Source organism: Nelusetta ayraudi, unplaced genomic scaffold, assembly GCF_046127955.1.
Source record: "Nelusetta ayraudi isolate G7.1 ecotype Tasmania unplaced genomic scaffold, CSIRO-AGI_Nayr_v1 ptg000110l, whole genome shotgun sequence".
NCBI classification, from domain to species: domain Eukaryota; kingdom Metazoa; phylum Chordata; class Actinopteri; order Tetraodontiformes; family Monacanthidae; genus Nelusetta; species Nelusetta ayraudi.
Genome location: NW_027466160.1, coordinates 540,001 through 562,452, shown reverse-complemented (window position 1 = coordinate 562,452; position 22,452 = coordinate 540,001). Strand labels below are relative to the sequence as shown.

Sequence of the window (22,452 nt, the reverse complement as noted above, 5' to 3'; positions counted from 1 at the left end):
GAATAAAGGAAACAACTTGCCGAGCAGCGGCACTAAGAAATCCATACAAATATTCACAAGCAGGTTAAAATCAACCTGACTCAGGATTCCACCTTCACTGGCACGAAAACACACAATCAAAGGATGTGATCATAGAGAACGGCTCAAATTTCGTTCTTCGTTTGAGGTGAAACTTCTTTCCTGGCTGAACATTTTGTTTTCCGTTCAGGGTTCTACAGAGATATTTCACAACTTTGAGTTCCACATTTTACATGCAAAATGTGGAACTCAAATTTGTGAAATATTTCCAAGAAGCAAGGTTGATTTGATCTGACACATATCTATTTTCACACGTTTATTTTTAATGTGTTTATCAATAGAGCAACTTCCTCTTCCTTTATGACCAACAACGGAGTAATGATCAGAGATTTTCTCAGGCAAGCAGCAACATCTGAAATCAACAGATCACTCCAACCCAAAGCTGCTGCACAGCAGAGTACAAGGCCAACACAGTGCTGCACTCACAGTTTGCATCATTAAAGTGGCACTTGCAGGAAACCTCAATGGTTGATGGTCGCAATTAGTACGTGCATACGTGTGTGCGTGCGTGTGTGCGTGGGTGTCTGCGTGGGTGTCTACGTGTGTGTGTGTGCGTGTGGTGGACAGACCAACCCTGTCACCGTCTTGCACGTCTTGCATTGCTCTGTCATGCAAGACGTGCAGGTCACAGCTGAAAATAACGATGGCCAGTCAGCACTCAAGTCTTCGAGAGTCTCACAATAAAAGAGCACAGAGGGAAGTGAGGTGCAGGATGTGGTGATAGTTTTCTTTCCACATGGACAGACACCATAGCCCACATATACACTCACGTGTTAACAACGCAAGCTGTATTTAGCCAGAAGAAGATGCACTTTAAACAGTGTAATGGAAAACTGAAAAGGGCAAAAAAAAAAATTTTAAAAAAAAAGTAATAAACATGATTTATTGAAATCAAAATGATTATTTTTTAAAAACACTCATGCAACTGCCATATTGAAAAACCTCAGACCGACACTTTGCCGCCCTCACACAGTTCTTTTGCGGTTTACAGCTTGGTTCTCGTCCTGTACTGTTGACTTCATGCAAGCAGAGCGCCGAGAGGAAACACATGACACGCATGAAGACATGAGACATGTTTTCCAGCAGACAGGTAGGTTCCAGCGGACCAACCAGTGGACATGTCACTACAGCGGCGCAGCATGGTGGTGCTGCAGGTGAATTTAAAAAACAAACAAACAAACAAACAAACCTGATAATTGAACCATTATTGAACTTCTGACCTTCAACATAACCCTGAGAAGTTTGAGAAAGAAGCTGATTTTAGGCAGTGGACAAAAATCACCTTAAAAAAATACTTTAAAGCTTCAATACGTGTTGCTGAGGCAACATTGAATATTATGGTATGGATTGCAACGCTGGTATTCATACAAGCGCATTTCAGCTGGAAGGAAGTTGTGAGTCCGTCCTGGTTGTTTTTCTGAGTTCATATCAGTCTTTTCAGACGTCTCCTCCTCCTCCTCCTCCTCATTATCATTATCATTCTCCTCCACTCCTCTACTTCCTCCTCTTCCTCTTCCTCCTCTCCACCTGAGCTCCAGCTGTTCAGGAGGGCAAGACCTTGACGTAGTCCGCAGACCCGGGTGCATCTGGAGGAAGAGAGAGCGCAAAGGTCAGCGGTGTGTGGGCCGAGGTTGAGAGGAAGACGAGTGGCGAGTGACGTACTCTCGTAGTCGTGCTCCTCTTCTTCCTCCCGGTGCTGGTGCTGGTGCTCCTGCTCTGGCGGAGGCCCGGGTGGCGACCTGCGCCGGGGACTCATCAGCAGGATGGTCTTCCTCTTGACGGAGCGGTGCAGGTGCGTGGCCAGGCCCTGGTTCTTTTTCTTGAAGTGCTGGATCAGGTCGTCCAGAGTCTTGAAGAAGATCTCCTGCACTCCTGCTCCCGTCTGACAGGCCAGGAAGGAAGAGGATGGGTGCTTGGTGAGATGCTCGGTGCGGTCTGACTGACTCACATGCAGACAAACGTTTATTGATTCAAGTCCCGGCCGTCTTTTGTCGCGGCTGACAATGAGCTGTGCCATGCTGCTGCACTGCGGGGCAGCATGGAAAATAAAGATCTGAAGGTGGAAAGAACGTGTGATGGTCCAAAGAGAACTTGTAAAATGTACAATAATATAAAAAAATAATATAAAAAAAAACAATTTACAAGTAAAAGGGTTTAAAACTAAGACAGACCATAAATAACAGCCTGGATTAATGAACATAGTTTCAATAATCTCAGAGATTGTCGACGTCAGAGTTGACGTCAGAGTTTCCACTCGTGGGGGGGGAACCCGATGAGATCATTATCACTCGGGGGTTAAAAACAGGAAAATGTTGCTGCTGCTGCATCTAAGCTCTGCGTCATCATCAGCAAAACACAACCAATAAAGTTTCCTGACTTAAAAAACACGGTGTTCACAAGGGAAACTGTTGCATGCGGCGAATGAGCGAGTGAGTGAGATCGTTTACCATGATAGTGTAGTGTCCGGTGTGCGTCTGCAGCAGCCTGTAGGTGTACACCACCTGCTTCTTACTGCACAGACAAACACAGCACAACATCACGGCTGCTCAGGGTTTGAGCAGAGAACAACAACAACAACTAATAGACACGCAGCAGCGGCTAGTCAACAACCACAGCTGCAGCTACAGTTGCCATCACTATGATTAATGAAGTCTTGCCTTGACTCTTTGCACCAATGAAACTCTGCTTGCCCCTGCAAAAGTGCAGGGCTTTCCAATTGTTTTGTTGTTTTTGTTTTGAAATAACAAGATGAAGCACAAAAGCACCACTTTTTTCTTGATAAAACGATGAGAGAGAGAAAAAAGAAATGACCTGAATTCTGACGAGAAGTGTCTAAGAAACATGGTGTAAATGCCTTTAGCAGCTGTGAAAAGATCTCAACACAAACAAGACACAAAGCAGCGACTAGTTTCTCTTCAGTCACACAACTCAATTCAACTCAAAGTGTGTGTCTGTGGGTGTGAAGGAGGTGGAGGTGGCTGCACTCACTAAACACACAGGCACAAGGCTCCCTGGATGGTCTCGCTGTCCCGGAGCAGGTAGGCTCCGTCCTGCTTCTTCTCCCCCAGCAGCAGCTCGCACTGCCTCCTGGTGATGGCGCCGTGGTAGCAAGCCGGCAGAGCGGCTGCCATGTCGCCGGGTGAGCCGGGCGCCGCCGCCGCTGCTGCTGTTGCTGCTGCTGCTGTAGCTGCTGCTGCTGCTGCCTCCGCCCTCCGCCGAGCTGCAGACGTGACTGACAGCAGGAAGCGTGAGAGAGACCAAGAGTGCGAAGGCATGAACTCTGTGAGGGCGGAGTGAAGATTCTACTGGAGAGCTTTTACTGCTACAAACACACACAGATCACAGCGAGAGGAGACGTGCGTGTGTGTGTGTGTGTGTGTGTGTGTGTGTGTGTGTGTGTGTGTGTGTGTGTGTGTGTGTATTTTAATGAAGTGAAGGACTACGTATGATCAAAATGAATAAAAATAGAATATTAGCTCAGGATCATAAAAAACAGGATTTCAGCAGGTGATTGTGACACACACACACACACGCACGCACGTGCACACACACACACACACACACACACAAATCTGCTGGGAAAATATTGAGCTACATGAAATAATTATATTTATCATATGATATCATATCTGCATTCATTTTGGAGTGAAATGCGGTTTCAGCAACTTGAGGCCAGTCGGCCCGGTCCAGTCGGTCCAGTCGGTCTGGTCCAGTCTGGTTCAGTTAGGTCCGGTCCAGGTATTACAGTTCCTGCAGCTCATGACATTGATGTGGGATCTCTATAATCTCAGCAGCTTTGCTGCAGTGTTCTCTCTGCACCTGAGTTCTTTCATAATCCTAATCCTGACCCGAATGACTCCAGAGCCACTGACTCCACTGGTGACCGGCTCACACTCCAATATAGACCCTGAGGAACATCCTTGGTGAAAGGCTCCCATCTAGAAGGCCCTCCTGACCAATCGCCATCCATTTTGGCGACAAAGCCGTAAACAGTGTCAACAGCGCCAACAGCTCTCCTCCGCTGCTGATTGGCTGAGCTCAGGCTCCACCCATGTCTGGTACAGTACGACTTATGGCGCAAGAACCTGATTGGTCCGCTCTCAAGATGACGGACAGAGAGAAGCTTGGTCCAATCACCTCTCAGCACACGTCTCACAGGTCTCAAGTTGACTCCTGTCAAATAAAAAGTTGAAATAAAGAGGCACAAAAAAGGAGGTGAAGTGAGGAGGCTCCATGCTAACTGGCTGCAGATGTGACTCTGCGACGCTGAGCTTCAAACCCAGACATTAGCGGTCACATGGCAAGCTGTGGCCGCCGCCCACACGATATAAATAACCTGCTGGCCCTCTGATCGAGCTCAATCCCGCCGTGACCTTGGCTCTGAAGAGGAGGAGGAGGAGGAGGAGGAGGGGGAGGAGTGCCGCTCGCCTTTTTACTTTTACATGACACACATCCTCCCTCTTCCCTCCTCCTCCTCCTCCTCCTCCTCATCCTCCGTCACTCGGCTGCTCGGACTTCATCTCGCTGTGACTCTTGCCCTGGTTGTGGTCGTGCTCGGAGGGAAGGATGCCGCTGCCTCGAGGTGTCTGCGCTCTGCTGGGACTCCTGGCGCTCTGCACAGGTAAGACACAACCACCACCACCACAACAACACAGATCCCCGATCAGTCCAGCAGGAAGCTGGAAAAAACAAAGGAAAACAAACAAACAAAACGCACAGCTGCTGTACTCTGATGAGGCGCAGCGCAGCAGCGCAGATTATTTCACCGCCACCTTGTGGAGCAGAGCTCGGAATCACAGAGTCGAAGCTGCAGGCTCTCACACACACACACACGCATATTCAAGCTGCAGGGAGGGATATTTTTTTTCAATCATGTCCAGTCAGGCTGTGTGAGTGGCGGGAAGAAGACTAGAGAGTGGGGAGGGAGGAGGAGGGGGATGAGGCGTTTTTTTTATAGCAGCCTGATCCTATTGGGGGCAGCGTTGCGCTCCTGTGTGCTAATTACAGACGCTTTTTTTGTTTCCCAAGATCGCCGCGTTGCCTAAATAGAAGATAATATCTTAGCTTAGCTTAGGTTACAATGGGTTATAAGATTCAACAGAAGGGGCCGGAGCAGCAGCAGCAGCAGATGGATGGAGTGTGTTGGTGAGCCTCCTCATAGAAGGAAGAAATATATGATGGGGTTGCTTTAAATGTTGCAACCAAACCAACGTCTCTGCAGGCCCCGGGTGTTGACTCTGAAAACACTGAAAACAGGGATGAAATACAGCGATTCTATGACTGACTGACTATTAATAGAATTTCTTCAAGTTCGGTGGGTGGCATTAAAAAGCTTAATGGGCTGCTTACGGCCCCCGGGCCGTAGTTTGCCCATGCCTGGTCTAGCGCCACCATCAGGAGTTCTTCTGTTGCACCACAGGTCGTAATTATCATTCCGACGTGCTTTCTGAAGGACTTTCTGGCTCCATCATTGAGTTTGCTGTTGTTGTTGTTGTTGTTGTTGTTGTTGAGGCGAAGGAGAGAGCGGGGCGGGCGAGTCCTGCGACGACTTCACCGACCTCAACCTGTCGCACTGCTTCATGGGAACTCAGCTGTACGTGCGGCTGCTGCTCTACACCCGCGCCAACCTGGACTGCGGCCGCGAGCTGCAGCACCAGCGGCCGTCGGCCCAGCCGCTCTTCAACGTCTCCCGGCCCACCGCTTTCGTCATCCACGGCTACCGGCCCACCGGAGCGCCCCCTATGTGGATCAACCACATCGTGCATCTGCTGGCCCAGCAGGAGGACATGAACGTGGTGGTGGTGGACTGGAACAAGGGCGCCGCCAACCTCAACTACTTCACCGCCGTCAGCTACACCCGGGAGGCCGCCCACAACCTGACCGGCTTCATCGTCACCATGCAGGTGAGGAGGAAGAGGGGGAGGAGGAGGAGGAGGAGGAGTGGGAGGAGCATGTGGAGGCGGAGGAGCTGCAGCAGCATCAGCAGCTCTCCGCTGGGAAATGTCCTGCAGAGGCAGATTCAAAAGCAAAGTGGCCAAAAGCAGAACTGCAGGATTATGTAATTCATCAAACTCGCTGCAAACTGTAGCTTCCTATCTACGATTCATCTCTGCTGATTGAACATCTCCCAAAACCCTTTGGTGAAGAAGTGAGAGGCCCAGTTCTCTGCTTCTTGCAAGGTGTTACTGAGAAAACTGCTCAACATGTATTCCAACTATCTGCTAATCCAAGCGTTTCTCAACTGGTGGGTCCCGACCCAAAAGTGGATTGCCGAGCTGTTTTGATGAGGTCCCACCTTCGTGGACAGCTTCTCTCTTTTTTTAAGGGATTTTAAATGATGTATATTTCTATAGAAAATGAATTGAAGATCATTTCAATTCTTTCTTGACTACACATGATAGGAAGCGGGCTAGCGTTTTTTATTTCGTGTCTATTGGGAGAAGAAGGTGAGACGCAGTTTTCCACCTGTTGCCTGCAGGAGGAAGGAGCCTCTCTGAGCTCCATTCACCTCATCGGCGTCAGCCTGGGGGCTCACCTGGCCGGGTTCGTAGGGGCCAACCTGAAGGGCAAGATTGGACGCATCACAGGTGGGGTCCATTCATTCATTCATTCATTCATTCAGGCCACAGCGCCCTCTCAAAAGAATAACTCACCTTTCCTAAATGTTCTCCCACGTCAGTACATGTTTCCTCCAGGGATGGCGCCACTTCCAAAAAGCCCAGAAGCAGGGCAGCTTTGATAAGTTTTTTTTACATTTTTTTATTCTCTTGACCTTTGACCTGCAGGTCTGGACCCAGCGGGACCCATGTTCACCAGCGCCACTCCGGACGAGAGGCTGGACCCCTCGGACGCCGAGTTTGTCGACGTCCTGCACACCGACATGGACTGTGAGAGCGCCACCTTCAGTCTGCTCTGCCCATCTGTTTTGTCATTTCAATTGTGCAAACATTGAAAAGCTGCTAGTTGGTGCTTCTAAGCTGCTCTCACTGTGCAGCGTTTGGACTGAGAGGAGCTCACGGACACATCGACTTCTACGCCAACGGCGGAGTTGACCAACCAGGATGCCCCAAAACCATCTTTGCAGGTGACAGCAGGCGCAGACACACACACACACACACACACACACACACACACACACACACGCAAGCACACTCACCCGCTCCTTGTTCACTCCATGCTGCAGGGAAATCCTACTTTGTGTGTGACCACCAGCGCTCCGTCTTCCTCTACCTGTGCGCCCTCAACCGAACCTGCAGCCTGACCGGCTACCCCTGCTCCTCCTACACCGACTTCCTGGAGGGGCGGTGCCTGCAGTGCGAGGCCTTCAGACCCGCCCCTTGCCCCGTGCTCGGTAGGTAGGCCGCCCCACCCACCCACCCACCTGTCACCCACAGGTGTGACACACGACCGCCGGCACCGGGTTTTGAACGGCCTGCCTTGTGTTGTCCTGCAGGGTACGAGGTCGACCAGTGGAGGGAGCCACTGCTCAGACTGGGCCAGACCAAAGTCTTCTTCAGCACCATGGCGGCGGCGCCCTACAGGAGTAAGTGGGAACTAGATTCACTTTTGGTTGGTTCACATGCCGTCGGGCTTCAAAGACACTGATTTGGTTGCAACTTTGCTTTTGCGTGTCCAGAGTCACAGCTAGCATGCTAGCCCAGGATTAGCTGAGTGACTATTTTTAATGCATGATCACCCTGAAGCTCTCCACTGAGGTCATGAGGCTACTGGAGACAACCACAGTGGCCCCACCCCCACCCCCACCCCCACCTCCACCTCTACTCTGATAGATAGGTAGATTATTACTTTATTCATCCCAAAGGGAAATTCTGGCACTACCACCAAAGAAAGCTTAGTCATTTGATGGTGAGTGCTAACTGTGTGTCTCGCTCTGTGTGTGTGTGTGTGTGTGTGTGTGTGTGTGTGTGTGTGTGTGTGGCAGAGTTGAGCTACAGGGTGGACATGGTGACCTGGAACCAGTACCTGCGCTGGGCCGTGGTCTACATCCGCCTGCACAGCGGCCGGAGCTCCACCGAGGCCCAAATAGACCAGTGAGTCTGTCCAGCCTGAACCCAGTTCAGCCCAGTCAACCTGCACCAGCAGAGGAAGATTTTGCTTATTTTCACAACCACACTTTATCACAACAGAGGCTTAATTTCTTTTACATAAATGTATAAACTTGTCTAAATTAGTAAAACAAACAGGTAAATAAAAAGACACATACACATTGATGCATACATAGACTAAAAATTAAGAAAATGAATGAATAAGTAACGAAAATTAACTAATGAATAAATGAATGAATGAATAAATAGTGATATAAATGACTAAATGATTAAATCTTTAAGTATGTCAGTCAGAAAAAGCTCATGTTAACAGCACACAGGACGCTCTTGTTGCCCCAAGTCGTAACTTTAACACCAGCAACACGTGGTTGATGATGGTTGGTCACCACTAACATGCTGATGTCTGCACCCCTGCCCAACCTTCCCCTCCCCCAGTAAACCGCTACGCTTCGAGCAGTACACCTCCACCCGCCTGCTGGCCCAGTTCGACGAAAATGACCTCCAGCAGGTCAATAAGATCTCCATGAGGATCAGCACCGGCAACGTCATCGGGCCCCGCTACAAGATCCGACTGCTGAGGATTCGCTTCACGCCGCTGGAGCGACCCGAGAGGTCAGTAGGCCCCGCCCACCCCGTGACACAGTCTCACTACTCACTGTGCTGCTTCTTCCTCTGGGAAGAAAACAACTCTTTTCTGTCGTTCACACAGCAAATTGTGCTTCGTGTCTGCCGCTGCAGGGTGTTGGTCTTGAACACATTAGCCACAGCGCATGCGAAGACTGTGGCTGGCACAGTCAGTGCAGACCAGCGCTGTCAAACTCAAACACACAGTGGGAACAAAATGTAAAACTTGGACAAAGTTGCAGGCCAACATTGATATTTATTGAAAAAATATTCGATAGAACGGTGAATCTTTTTATATGGACCCCAACAAGTTTGGCTTCAACCTGATTATGGAACAAGCAAAGCTTAATACTACACAGTAAATAACTCAATATTGCACACATGCCAAATCCAACAGTTCATTTAAAAATAAAATAACAATAAAATGAAGTCATCATAATATCCTTTAACAAACATCCTGTCCTGATTGATGCACCAAAATACCAACAGATTAGTGCTACATGTGCTGTGTAATAGCAGCAGGCCAGCAGCTCTAGTAGTGGCTTTGTATTGTCTGGAAGGCCAAGTGTAAAAACGCTTTGGGCCACATTTGATTCTCCGTCTTCTTCCTCCTCAGGCCGCTGATGTGCCGCTTCGACATCATCATGGAGGAGAACATGGAGGTGGCGTTCCGACCTCTGCCCTGCAGCTCTCGCCTCTGACCTCCACCACCTCCACCACCGCCAGGGACTCACCGCCGAGTCGCTGGAACCAGCAGGGACCAGCAGGGACCAGCAGGGGGCGACGTCTCTGCAGGGAGCTGCTGGCAAACCAGCCAATCAGCAGCTCGAATGGTTGGCCTGGAGTTGCTGAGCGACGTTCGGCACCAAGCAGCCTCGCCAGTGTGTAGTGGCAAAGTGAGGTCCCACATTTGTCCTCGAGGGGGCGACGTCATCAACATCAACTCAGGAAATAAAACAGAAGAGACGCGACGAGCCGGAAAACAGACAACGCAGCGCGCTTGTGGTTTGACTGAAGATGGAGACACTTTTACTGGACGTCTCCGTGGCTTCTCATGTACCGCCTTTAAAGGTCACAATTCACAGCCTGTGCAGTGGCTGATGCTGGCTGATGACCTGAATATCAGCCATTCAGTCAACACCACATCAGTCAGTCTTAGTTTGAAGTTTCCAGCTCGCATCAACAGACTCGAGACCAAAGTTGCGACATTTTGACTGTTTGTGCCTTGCAGTTAATCCAAACTGAACCAGACAGTGAGTGAGTCTGTGTGTGTGTGTGTGTGTGTGTGTGTTGAGCAGACCCTTCTTCTTTTCAACATCTACTTTCACACGCCGTTTTCAATAAACAATGTTTATTTTTCAATGATTCTAAAATAGAAAACGTCCCATGATTCAGCCTCTCCAGAGTCACACGGTGTTGAAAGGGCAAAGAAAGGTACACGATGATGACGATGAAGTCACCGCAAGCAAGCGACGAAAATGAAAAAAAAAGAAAGGATAAAGACAAAGATAAAAATGTTTTATTGAGTCAGATGTCGTCACACGTGGCTGACAGGGGGGGGGGGGGGCAACAGGAAGTCGAGACGATAGAGCCGAGCGCTAACAAACATCAGCTGTCAACAAGGAAGTGGAAAGAAGAGAAAGAAGAAGAAAAGGAAGAGTGTCAGAGCGCTGCTGCAGCAGTCTGGAGGGGCGGGGCTTCCCTGCTCACTAGCGCCCCTTGTCTGGTCACCACTGAGGCCCTGCGAGACAGACAGACAGACAGACATGGATCAAGGTCGCAAACAAACACACAAGAGGATTCATTAGGCTGGTGGTAAAGGGGTGGGGCCAGCTGGCTCAGACGTGATTAGAGGCTGATCTGATAGGAGGGGGCGGGGCCAACAGGGGGCGGGGCCAGTAGGGCTGATCTGATGGGAGGAGGCGGGGCCAGTGGGGCCAGGAGGGCTCCAGGCTGCGAGGGGTCAGCAGGTCAGCAGGAGGCAGCACACTGGCCGACAGCGCCGCGCTGAGCCGTTACACAACTGTGTGAAGTGCACAGAGTGCCATTCAATGTGTCACCCTGATCTACACACTCCCCCCCCTGCCATCACTGGAACTCACAGCAGCTGAGAGGTTGTGAGAGCACAACTACAGGACGATTGTCGTCACATTAAAGGCTCACTTCACGTCGCCCTTCGTCATCCTAAAAAAAAAAGAAAATCTAGGCTCACCTGATTGGTTTCCGCGGGGGCTCTGCCACCTCATTGGTCCGAGCCGGCCGCCAAAGCGGTGGTTCCGGCGCTGAGGGCCGCTGGCGGGCCAGTAGGGGGCGTCTCTCTGGCAGGGGGCGGCTCTCCTGGTACCCTGAGGGCAGACAGACAGACAGACAGACAGGATGACGACCCCAGCCGTGACCCCGGCTGTGACCCCAGGCGGGGTGCTGAGGGTCTCACCATGTGGCTGTAGCCCCTCCTGCTGTGCTTCACAGGCCAGCTGGAGAATCCTCCGTTCTCTGTCTGCTGGTCCAGCTCCTCGTACGCTGCGTCACTGATGCAGGAAAGAACGACAAGAAAAACATGAAAACAATTCAAACTGAAACAACAATCATCAATCATGTCAACACGTTGCTAAATATCATCAACTCTTGTTTTCCTGCGGCAGCTGTTTGTCACATAAAACAACCTTCAAATTCCATTGATCAGACGGTGTTACTTCAAGCAGCCACCAGGGGGCAGTCCAGCTATGTCCACTTCCCCTTTAACACTCTTTTTCCATCGACACTCAGCTACACTCCTACGTGTGATTATGGCAACATCAGCCCATCATTCACTGACCGCAGACACGCTCCACCCACCTGATGCGCTGTGGTGCGTTGCTTCCACATATGGTGACCTTGACCCCCTCCAGCCTCTCCAGCCTCCTCCGCTCAAGGTCGTGTCTCAGGTCGCCGGGGCCTCGCACCGGCTGAGTACCACACACATCATACGCTCTTCTTTTTTTTTTTCCTCGACAACAACAAAACCAACACAACAACCACCTGGGAGCGACGGTATCACCTGCAGGGACCCGGAGGTGTACAGCGGCTCCTCGTCGTCCAGCACAGAGTCCATGTTGATGCTGAAGCCCCTGCAGGTGAGAACGGAGGTGCTCGGAGTGTCACAGACTGAAATTAGGAGCCGCTGATCAGCCTGCAGCTGCTGGTTCCTCACCGGCCGGAGGAGAACCTCTGGTCCAGCGTCAGCTCGTCCGTCTCGCCGGCGGCCGCAGCGGCGCCCTCCTGTGGCGCCGAGAAGCGCTGGTTGAGGGTGAGCTCGCTGCTGGAGAAGTGCTGCTCTGCTGGCGCGGATGAAGAAGACAAAACGCACATCACACACGTCCACAACGCACAACCGCGACCGCTGTGTGTCTCAGTGTGTGCGTGTGTCTCTAGCTGCGTGTCCATTCAAAGGAAACACCTCCAAATTTGAGAAAAATCGCTTTCATTTTTGCGAAAAGCTGTCACGGAAACGCAGCTGGTGTGTGTGGGTGAAGGAGCGCTGACCTCTGACCTGGTGCACCAGGGCGATGATCTCCTGGGCGAAGGTGCCCGTGCGGGCCGAGCTCTCCCGGTACGAGCCCGAGTGCTCCAGCATGGGCAGGAAGTCCAGGCGCTGGCGGCCCACGTTGACCAGGTCCAGGGAGAGCTGACGCTCCGACGAGTAGCACAGCGGGCTGCACATACACACACCCCCACCCACAGGTCAGGAGGTCAGCAGGTCATCGAACATCACTGACTGACTGACTGACTGACGTTGACTGATGTCTTTCTTCATGGAGCTCTGCAGAACCTCTTCTTAAAGGTCCAGTGTGTCACATTTGGCCTGATTTATGATCTTTATATTGGTAAAAGCTTAACACACATGCAAACGTGTGTGTGTGTGTGTGTGTGTGTGTGTGTGTGTGTGTGTGTGTGTGTGTAGGACAAGGTTCTTGCTCCCAGTTAGCTGGCTGCTCAGGTCCAGGCAGCCCTGCACTGGAGGTGCTGGTTCTCAGTTACCTTACCAACACACTTACTCACCTGCAGCACCAGAACCATCAGTGACAGCGACTGCAGACGAGGTGTAGACAACCTTTCAGAGGGGTCGCACAACTAGCTAACTAACTAACTAACTAACTAACACCTTCACTGAGGAGCAGTAATGAAGGAGGTGCAGACGTGGCTCTGCTCTGCTGAGGCTTCGGTGGAAGTTCACACTTCTTTTCTGCCCGTCACTCCTCCAGCTGGGCTGCAGCAGGTCACTCAAGGTCATCCATCAGTGCCTGGAGCTCCTGGGCTGAACCCTTCCAGTATGCACCATCTTCTTCTCTTCGCCGAGGTCTTTCCTTGGCTGGGACTCTCCAGGACCACAGCAATTCCTCCTGCTGTCCATCCCAAACATCAAAGGAAACTCTCTGATTTCTCTTCAGCTCAGCAGTAACTTTTAAAGTTCCTCTTCCGACGTCCCAGATGTTGACAGCTTTGATTTTCAGCCCTGTGGTTGATGTTCTACAGATTCTTCAAGCATGTGGATTCTCTCCGCTGCTGAACGTCCTCTACCTGCTGTGTCTCCTCAGCCTGGTTGATGATCGATGGTCTTCGCCTTGACGAAGCTGCACATCCAAACACTGGGCAGGATTCTGTGGCCGTGCACAAAGTGAAGAAGTAAACATCTGCCCAACCTCAACTGTGACCTCCACCAGGAACCTGGATGACATCATCAGGCCCTGCAGATCCTCCCTGGGAATCTGTGTAGCGCATCAGTGGACACACCTGGAATCCTCTCCAAAGTCCAGGACCTTCCAGAGACACGTTCAGCCACTTTCCACAGAACTGATATCCCAGAATCCACTGCTGCTCTTCGTGTTTCTGCAGGTCTACACACAGCCTGGGCCACAAGGGGCCAACACTGTGCACCACGACTCAGTTACTCCTGCTGGACTCCTCCTCCTCTCTGGCGTCCTGGAGACGAGGGGCTGAGCCACAGCAGTGACTGACGGCTTCCCGGATGTCAGGACATCTTTGCCTCCGTGACTTCACTTGGAGAACTTCCATCCAGCTGACCTGCTGAGACGCTGGACAGAGTTCCTCCCTCTGGTCCAGTCATCCATGACACAGCTGCAGGTGGATCATGACAAAGCTCCTCCTCCTTCTCCTCCTCATTCATCAATTCAGAAAACACAACTTCATCTTCTTCTCAGAAACAGGGAAGCTTCAGTTTTAACCCTCAAACTTCAGTGTCTGCAGGTTTTCACAGTTAAACTTCAGCAATTCATCACATTTCTTCCATGAAAACTTCCAACCATCACTGACGCCTGCTCATCTTCCTGGCCCTGCTCCTACTACTGGTCCTCCTTCTGGTTCTGCTCTTCCTCCTGGTCCTTCTTCTGGTCCTGCTCTTCCTCCTGGTCCTTCTTCTGGCCCTGCTCTTCCTCCTGGTCCTTCATCTGGTCCTGCTCTTCCTCTTGGTCCTTCTTCTGGCCCTGCTCTTCCTCCTGGTTCTTCTTCTGGTCCTGCTCTTCCTCCTGGTCCTTCTTCTGGTCCTGCTCTTCTCCCAGTCCTTCTTCTGGTCCTGCTCTTCCTTCTTCTGGTCCTCCTCCCACTACTTATCCTGGTCCTGGTCCTCCTCCTGGTCCTGCTCCTACTACTGCTCCAGCTACTGATCCTGGTCTCTGTCTTGCTCCTGGTCTCGTTCCTCCTCCTGTTTCTCCTTCTTCAGGTCCTGTTCCCGCAACTAGTTCTGGTCCTCCTCCTGGTCTTCCTCCTGGCATTGCTCCTACTACTGGTCCAGCTACTGGTCCAGCTCATGGTCCAGCTAATGGTCCAGCTAATGGTCCTGTTCTTGTTGCTGCTCCTGGTCCTGGTCCTTTTTCTGGTCCTGGTCCTGGTCCTCTTTCTGGTCCTGGTCCTGGTCCTGGTGCTGCTGCTGCTCCTCCTCCTCCTCCTCCTCCTCCTCCTCCTCCTGCTGCTGCTGCTGCTGCTGCTGCTGTTCCTGGTCCTACTCCTCCTCCTGGTCTTGGTCCTGGTCTGGTCTTCAGCAGCCCGGATCCTCAGCCGACGGGATGTGGAAATCCATCAAACACTTTGTTTGTCTTCTTCATCAGAGAAAGAATGAGGAACCCAAAGTGAGGGGGAACCATGTAGCAAAAATGATAATCAATTCCTTCCATTGGCTGAAGGGAATTTCCTCGTCCTTCTTCTTCTCCTCCTCCTTTTTCTTCGGTAGAATGAGATGAATCTGGACAACCAGACACCATTTGCGTGTCTCCACTTACCTTAAAACAGTCGACAAGTCTTCTGAAATGCAACATTTTTTCCTGGGACCTCTGTCGACATCGATGAGAGGAAGCTGGCTGAGAGCTGAGAGCTCCAGAAGAACATGTGGTCAAACATCAGACGTCCTGATGTCCAGTAGCTCCAGGACGTCCAGTGATGATCCAGTGTCTTCACTCTCCGTGTCTCAACACCGGGATCAACTCCACAAGCTCAGAAACAGAAGTGTGAACTTTCACCTCTCACCCCTAACCTTTGGTGGGGGGCTTCAGGGGGCTCAACAGACAAAACTAAGGTCGGTACTCCACCTGCTGCTGTGCACAGGCTGGCTCATGTCCACCTTGATGGTGAGCGTTTCCTTCGGGATGACCGTCATGTCCTCGCCCGTCTCCTCCTCCTCCTCCTCCTCCTCCTCCACCTCCTCCACCTCCTCCACCTCCTCTTCTCTTCTCCATCCCTGCATCCTCTTCCGGGGCATGATGGGGTCCAGGTGGGGGCCCGGGAGCTGGAGCTGCTGCTGCCGTTGCTGCTGCTGCTGCCCTCCTGGCCGCTCTCGTTTCCAGGGTTGGGATCTTCTCTCCTCCTTCCAGCCCTGGAGGTCAGCGGGGTCGTCGTAGTTGGACATCTGCTGCTCCTCAGGTGGAGGATGCTGGCGCTGATGCTGATGCTGGCGCTGATGCTGATGCTGATGCTGATGCTGATTCTGGAGCTGCTGCAGCCGCGCAGGGTTCTTGTACACCGCCACCGGCTCCCCTGGGCCGTGGCCAAAGTGAGCGGGCCTCTCTTGGTGGTCTCCTGGTCCCAGGCTGTTTGCTCTGAGTCGCTCGCCGTTGTCGTTGTGTTGATAATTTCCCCTCCCACCTCCTCGGCGCTCGTGGCGGCCGTCCGGCGCCCGGAGGCGGTCCTGGGAGGACGGGCGGGAACTCCTGCGTTGGCCAAAGTCCACCTCCGCTTCCCTCCTGCCGCCACTAAATGGTCCTGGCCGTGATGGCGGCCGGCCGTGTGCTATCCCGTGGTCGTGCTCCACGACAACCGGCGGCGGCGGCGCTCGCCAGGCGTCTTGGCCGTGGCGCCGCTTAAATCCGTCCTGTGTCTGACGCCGCTCGTCAAAGTCTTCGTCAGCCCTGAACCTGCGACAGCAGCAGAGGAGGACACACAGTTGGAAAAAGTTACAATACAATAAAAAAAGACTCACACAGATGTCACATCTTGACATTTTGCTACTGACTGGAAAAAAAAGGACATGCAGGAATGTTGGAATTGAAGGTTGGAGATTTTGGAAGATAAACCAGCGCCAGCTCGTAGTTTTAGATTGCAGAGCTTATTTGCTCACCCTTCCTTTCCTGAGGTTGCCAGTGAACTACGGTGGCATGCGCACCCAAACCGAGACACCTCGTCCACCTCCTTTTTTTTTTTGCACGGTATATGAAGCTTCTAGTAATATAACATTTATCAGGGCAAATGTTACACACTGGACCTTTAAACGAAGCCGGTGATTAAATGAGGAATTTACTGGAAACAAATTTTGCTAAATGATGAAGATTTCCTGTGACTCTTCTTCCTCCCCTGCCGTTCACAGCACTATTTAGAATACAATAGTTGTATTTTATTGATCTCAAATTGGGAAACTACGCTCGCTACTATTTACCCAGAGTGGCCGTCGTCCTCTAGCTCCCTCCTGGGCCTCTTCAGCGGGGGGCTCTTCTCTTGACGGCCGTCTCCTCTCTGCTTCTCTTGGTAGGAACCAGGAAGGTTCCTCCTCCTGCTGTCGCTCCACCCCGCCGGGCCAGGACCAGGGCCAGGGCCGGGACCGGGGCTGTGGTCCCTGAACCTGTCGTAATCTCGGCCTGGCTCCTCCCTCCTCCAGCCCGCCCCCGCCTCCCGCTGCTGACGGTGGGACTGGTGCCACGGTGTTGGCGGCAGCCGCTCTCTGGGCAGTCTGAGCGGTGGCGGCGGTGGTGACCTCCCTCTGAACTCAAACATCCTGGACTCATCATTAAAGCCTCCTCCTCCTCCTCCTGCTCCTCCTCGTCCTCCTCCTCTTCCTCCTCCTCTTCTTCCTCCATCATGTGGAGGCGAGAACCTCCGGATGTGACAGAATGCCCTGTCATGGCGCTGGTGATAAAACTCCTCCTGGTTGGACGGCCGCTGGTGTCCCAGTGACTTGTCTCTAGAGAAGGACGGGGTTCTCCTGTGGTGGTCGTCGTCCTTGAAGACGTCGTAGTGATCTTCACGCTCTGCTCTGTGCCGCTGGTTCCTCTCCCGCTCTGCTGGGACTTTGGGAGAGTTGAAGGTCGACTCTTGCCAGGGGAATCTCCTGAAAGCCGACAAATAAATACATACGAGGTCAGAATTCACAATCACGTTTGAGTACCCTGTCATGAATGAGTGAGAGACAAGCAGCAATGTTGGGAATATCTAACATGTGTTTACCTGTTGTGTGGTGACAGCGACTTTGGGCCAGACATTGTTTTTCTCAATCTTAAAGGATAAAGGAGGAGAGTGTTTTCTCAGTGACAGCCACACATTGCAAGTCCCTTCACAGTAATAGCGCCACCACATGATCCTTCACAGTCCAAAGGCGGAAACAGTCAAGAGGCAAAACCACTGACAGAAAGCACTGAGTATTCATTTAAAGGACTATGACACACACAAAAAAAAGCTTTAATAATTCCAAAGCCATCACAGTGTTGCACCACAGGTTTTATGTGGATAATAAAGTGATGAAACAACAACACTGGCGCTGAAGCAGAGACCTTTTGGATGGTTCGTGTTAACAGCTGCACCTGTCTGTATTTTTTTTGTTGTTTTTTTTTTTGCATGTTTTGCGCAAATCTCAGAGAGGAAACGCCCCTCCGAAAAATAAAACTACACAGGAGCGCTTGTTGCGTTCATGATTTCAGAATCCAACAATGAATTGACGAGCTAACAGTGTTGACTTAGCATCCCTCAGTATTTTTGCAGCGAACATCTGACCTGTGTCGCTCTCAACGCTCGTCCCTCCTGGATGACGCAATGGCGCAACAGTCACACGCGCACATGTAAAGTTTTGGGTTGTTGTTGTTGTTGTTGTTGTAGTAGTTTTCTGTCTTCTTGTTCACAAACTAGTCATCGGCTTGGAAACAGCTGATTGCTGAGCCAGGCTAGCTTCGGTGGGAGCTAGGAGCTAACGACACGTTATCCTTCGGGGAGATCACCCGGCCGGGGCAGCGAGAGCAAATACACACACAAACATGCACATATACAGAAACGCGCGCGCGCGCGCACATACACACACACGTACAAAAACACACGCACACCAAATAACAACTTCAATAATCGCGACACGAGCTGCCTTTCCCTGAAAATAAAATCGTCCATAAAGTTGTGTTGACTTGCGCAAGCTAAGGGTGCGGAACTGAGAGGATGTAGAAGACGACTTCCGCTTGATATTTTCAAAATAAAACACCGTCTCGCGGAAAATAACAAAATTAAAGTCTTATTAACAATAATAATAATAATTGGAGCAGGACTTTGCTGAGGCTCAGTCCCGAATAATAATAATAATAATAATAATAATAATAATAATAATAATAATAATAATAATAATAATAATGGTGGTGATTGTAACATGGTCTTATATTACACCTTAGGAAAATTATGAAATTTTAAGCAATAATCATAGTTGTTTTTTTCCCCCTAGTGTACTAACTAAGGAACATTTTATTATCATGTGTCCTCTCTGTATTCATTTTAAGGAGTAGATGGTTTATTTTATCACCAGCTGATAATCATTAGGGTGAGGGACATCCGGCCACATTGCTCTATACAGAAGAGAACAACTATGAATGACCAAGGTTTTTTCCCCCTCCACTGATGTATTTGCACTCTTATGATCAGACACAAAGCACTTTCCCCTGTGTTGTAAATGTAGAAATAAAAGAGCAGGAAACAGGACCTCTGTTTACAGGTCATTTTTTAATTGGGGTGCGGCATAACGTCAAACACGCAGTGAAATACAGTGATGAGTAAAAGTGTCTGCGTGAAGCCGAGCTACTCTACGGCTGGCTGGCAGTTGGGACGGCACCACCTCACCGCCACGGTCACCAGCGTCTCCCATCCACACGTCTGGCCCGCTGACACACACATGGCTCAATGGAGTTTATTGTTCTTTACGCAGCAGTAGTTATCCATGCACCACGAGTACTACGGTTATATGTTCCACCAAGCTGCAGTGTCAGAGAGCTGGTTAAGATAAGGGTCAACACAACGTCCATGATGTGGCTGGTGCTCCTGGAAGAGAAGCGGGCCGAGTTGGGTGGAGGAGGATTGGGGGGAGGAAGAGCAGGGCGGAGCCAGCGTGGTGACGTGAAGGTTTCAGCCTTTTGCTGTGACAAGTGTGAACAAATTTATCCACAGTATGAACTTTCTCAATATCAATGTATAGTTTCCAGAGGACTTCAAGCTAGCGAACAAAAACCTGTACAGTAATTCAGCTGGCTAAAATGAATAAATAGATCAATAAATATAAAGAACTGGAGGCCAGTGACTTCATGGTAACAGATTAAAAAAAAGGAAGGTTAGCTCAATCAAGTGTGACTTCCCATCTGGAATATGGAGTTTTGTAGATGAAAGGAATGATGAGACTTCTCTAGAAAGGTGTATCTGACAGCAGGCACATTGTCAAGAACAGCAGAATGAAATCAGTCTGGGCCTCCGTTGACATCAACAAAAAGCTAATAAAGAAGAAGAAGAAAATTGGACTTTGGTTGTTGACACGCCGGCTTGTTTTTCTCAGTGGGAGGAGCCTGATGGGGAGTGCTTCTTTTACACTCCACAGCCTCGTCCTCCCGCTCGTCACCTAAACTGCCACTTCCTCCTGGTCCAGCCAATCAGGAGCATCCTGCAGGGGTGGGGTGTAGGGGTGAGGGGGTGTGATGGTGTGTGTGTGTGCAGGGGGAGAGGAGGGGGGTCAACCAGGCGGTTAGTTGGAGATATAAGGCCTCCGAGGTGGCATGTCTTCCTCTGGACCGGTGGGGCGGGGCTTCTGATAAAGTGGGCGGGGCTTGAGCTGAGGAAGGTGGCTGTCTGTGCACGTTTAAAGAAATCTCTGCATTACATACGTGTGAGTCCAGAGCAGCGCAGATGAGTCGTACATCTTGGCCAGCGACTCATCTGCTGAACATCAAGTGTTTGGAGAGGTGATGATGCAAAACTGACAAAACAAAGAAACAACTACAACAATAACAACAACAACACAAGTGGGACACTGACAGCGTTATCTTTAACTTTAGCAGGGCCTCAGCTTTGACAGGATTTCAGACCATGAGGAACCTTGTGTGCAGGTGGTGGGGGACGACATCGTGCACCGACAGCCACCGAGCATCGTAGCAGCAGCAGTGGAACAGGCGACACGGGTGAGTGCACGAGTCTAAAAACCTTCAGTTTGTCTTCATTGATAGATACTCTTCGAGATAGAGACTCTTGCTTTCTTTCGTTCAGACAGATAAAGATGTCAAGATGCTACCTGCTCTCGAAGCAGGCAACATCTTTATTTGTCTGAACAGGTAAGTGAACATTAGGGGGAAAACAACAACAACAAAAAACACCCCACCTGCAGCAGGTGAGTTAGTGGGTCAGTGGCCAGACGACTACATTACACCATGTGACCAGAAACACCTCCTAGAAAAACCACCACCACACTCAGTCCATCCATCCACCCCGAAAGCAGCAGAGAGACGTTAGCGGGGGTCTACAAGTTGAGGCTAAATGTTATGCGAGCAGTGAGGAAGGGAAGGGGGCGGGACTTCCCGTGGAGTCGACAGCGGAGCAGCTTTGACATTCACACATCTTGAGTTACAGGGGCTCCACTAGCGCCACCTGGCTAACGATGCTACACAGTGTTCACACATGACAGTTCCGTTTGTCCCGCTGCCGCTGCAGCGCCCCCTGCTGTCTATTTACACACGCGCTGCCTCCATCCACACGGTCCTGAAGCTTTGCGGCCGTTTGTGGGTTTTTGCAGTCGTAAACTAAAGTTGTGAAGCCTTTTTGTTCCTTGGTTGAGATGGCGGCCGCGGTCATTGTTGTCGGTCTCTTGGGTTCCTTTGTTTCCTCTGGTTTCGTCTCACAGCGCCCCCCTGTGGAAACAAAGACAGAGGAGACAGGTTTTAAATTCAATTCAATTCAATTCAATTAAACAACCACAATGAACAGTGTCATTTAGCTTAGCTTAGCTTAGCTTGAAGACAGGTAGCGACCAGTGTGACTGGGTTATAAACCACCAGGACGAGAGACAACTTAGCTTAGCTGAATTTAGCATCTACCTCGGCTCCTACACGTCCATCTTGGTGGGGCCAACGCTGTGGATGAGCTGGGCGGAGTCTGCGGCGGCGCTGTAGCCCTGGATCAGCAGGTTCTTGTTGAGGTCGTCGACCCCGCTGCCGGCCTGCAGCCTGGGGTAGGGGGGCGTGTCGGCCGTGGCCGGCAGGGGCTGCGGCGCCCTCCCGTGGCCGTCCACGTCCATCAGCTGGTCCAGCGGGCAGCCGTCCGTGCCCTCGGTGACCGGGGAGAAGTCGTGAGCACTGGCCTGCTCCTCCCTGGACACGGGACTGACGGACACAGATGGAGAACTTGAAAAAACACGATGATGAGCGACAGACACGGGGGGGGAAACACTGCGTTATGGTTCGGCAGAGCAGCAAGGGTTGATAGATGTTGCACAGTTCCAGTTTCTAAAGGAGACGATGAGTGACAAGGACAAGGCTGCACCGCTCATCTGCGTGGAAACGCAAAAACCCGGCCGAGACGCCTCACCTCACGTCCATGGACTGGACGCCGTCCGACAGCTCATCTACGCAGCTCTTGTTCTCCAGGGGTCCCAGCGTGATGACGGGGGGGTCGGCCGGGGTGGCGGCGTCCTCCTCCAAGGCCTTGCCATCAGGTGCTGTCACCACAAGAACGTCAGGGACATTTAGCGTTTTTTTTCTTTTAACAAAACTGAACACAATACAAAAAAAATATTTATTGGAGCAACACAATGGGAACGACAGATATATCTGCAGGTGAGCGGTGCTTGGGTTTGACCGCTAGAGGGCACTGTTCGCTGCACTCCCCGTTCACTGACACTGCTGAGTCACACTGCTGCAGCTGCGCGGCTCCAGACAGGAGAAGCATCCTGGCTGCTGTGCTGCAAGTGAGCACGGTCTAGGAGTGGAGATGACAGGAGATGACGTCATCAGGGGGAGGGGTCAGTGTAACTCTCACCAGCAGCAGCAGCAGCAGCAGCAGACAGCGGCTCCACTTCACTCTTCCGTGTCCTTTTCATGATCTCCTCGATTCTCTGCGGACGCACAAGTCAACACAGATACCATGAAGGTCTGGAGCGCCACCTGGAGGTTGGTGGTTGGAGGTGTGTGTGGGTGTGTGTGTGTGT

The 22,452-nt window shown here is 51.2% G+C and overlaps 4 protein-coding genes and 1 long non-coding RNA gene across 7 annotated transcripts in view; 1 reads left to right on the top strand and 4 right to left on the bottom strand.

The window, feature by feature from the left end:
* Positions 1-333: 333 nt before the first annotated feature.
* Positions 334-3,285, bottom strand: LOC142903452 (SH2 domain-containing protein 1B). The gene is made up of 4 exons (XM_076049075.1): positions 3,067-3,285; positions 2,526-2,589; positions 1,741-1,960; positions 334-1,664 (listed from the first exon to the last, which is right to left on the bottom strand). Exons 1-4 carry the CDS (start codon positions 3,207-3,209, stop codon positions 1,621-1,623), a joined length of 471 nt encoding a protein of 156 aa, XP_075905190.1. The 5' UTR covers positions 3,210-3,285; the 3' UTR covers positions 334-1,620.
* A 1,164-nt stretch (positions 3,286-4,449) lies between these two features.
* Positions 4,450-10,108, top strand: lipib (lipase, member Ib). Its single transcript, XM_076049076.1, is given in 9 exon segments — positions 4,450-4,699; positions 5,596-5,981; positions 6,557-6,665; positions 6,864-6,965; positions 7,073-7,162; positions 7,262-7,621; positions 8,021-8,129; positions 8,580-8,756; positions 9,385-10,108. Coding segments are annotated over 9 exon segments (1,473 nt in total). The 5' UTR covers positions 4,450-4,644; the 3' UTR covers positions 9,470-10,108.
* Positions 6,508-8,483, bottom strand: LOC142903455 (uncharacterized). The gene is made up of 3 exons (XR_012929245.1): positions 8,062-8,483; positions 6,732-7,613; positions 6,508-6,637 (listed from the first exon to the last, which is right to left on the bottom strand). It is a non-coding gene; the product is annotated as an uncharacterized LOC142903455 (long non-coding RNA).
* Positions 10,103-18,461, bottom strand: LOC142903448 (uncharacterized). 2 transcript variants are annotated; one of them, XM_076049066.1, is made up of 11 exons: positions 18,015-18,461; positions 17,472-17,519; positions 16,687-17,355; positions 15,347-16,168; positions 12,291-12,460; positions 11,959-12,085; positions 11,806-11,875; positions 11,604-11,713; positions 11,203-11,296; positions 10,981-11,113; positions 10,103-10,509 (listed from the first exon to the last, which is right to left on the bottom strand). In XM_076049066.1, exons 2-11 carry the CDS (start codon positions 17,504-17,506, stop codon positions 10,496-10,498), a joined length of 2,244 nt encoding a protein of 747 aa, XP_075905181.1. In that variant the 5' UTR covers positions 17,507-17,519; positions 18,015-18,461; the 3' UTR covers positions 10,103-10,495. The 2 variants fall into 2 exon arrangements, with proteins under 2 accessions (XP_075905181.1, XP_075905183.1); XM_076049068.1 differs by having other exon boundaries at positions 11,959-12,082; positions 18,015-18,460.
* A 514-nt stretch (positions 18,462-18,975) lies between these two features.
* map7d2b (MAP7 domain containing 2b) overlaps positions 18,976-22,452 on the bottom strand; it is a 10,910-nt gene continuing 7,433 nt past the window's right edge. Inside the window, exons 13-16 of one of the 2 annotated variants that reach the window (XM_076049070.1) lie at positions 22,284-22,359; positions 21,834-21,963; positions 21,344-21,649; positions 18,976-21,157 (exon numbers count right to left, since the gene is read on the bottom strand). In XM_076049070.1, the coding sequence (XP_075905185.1) occupies positions 21,352-21,649; positions 21,834-21,963; positions 22,284-22,359 (504 nt within the window). In that variant the 3' untranslated portion in view covers positions 18,976-21,157; positions 21,344-21,351. Of the gene's footprint in view, positions 21,158-21,343; positions 21,650-21,833; positions 21,964-22,200; positions 22,360-22,452 lie in introns of those variants that run through there. The other variant, XM_076049069.1, reaches the window with a different exon arrangement.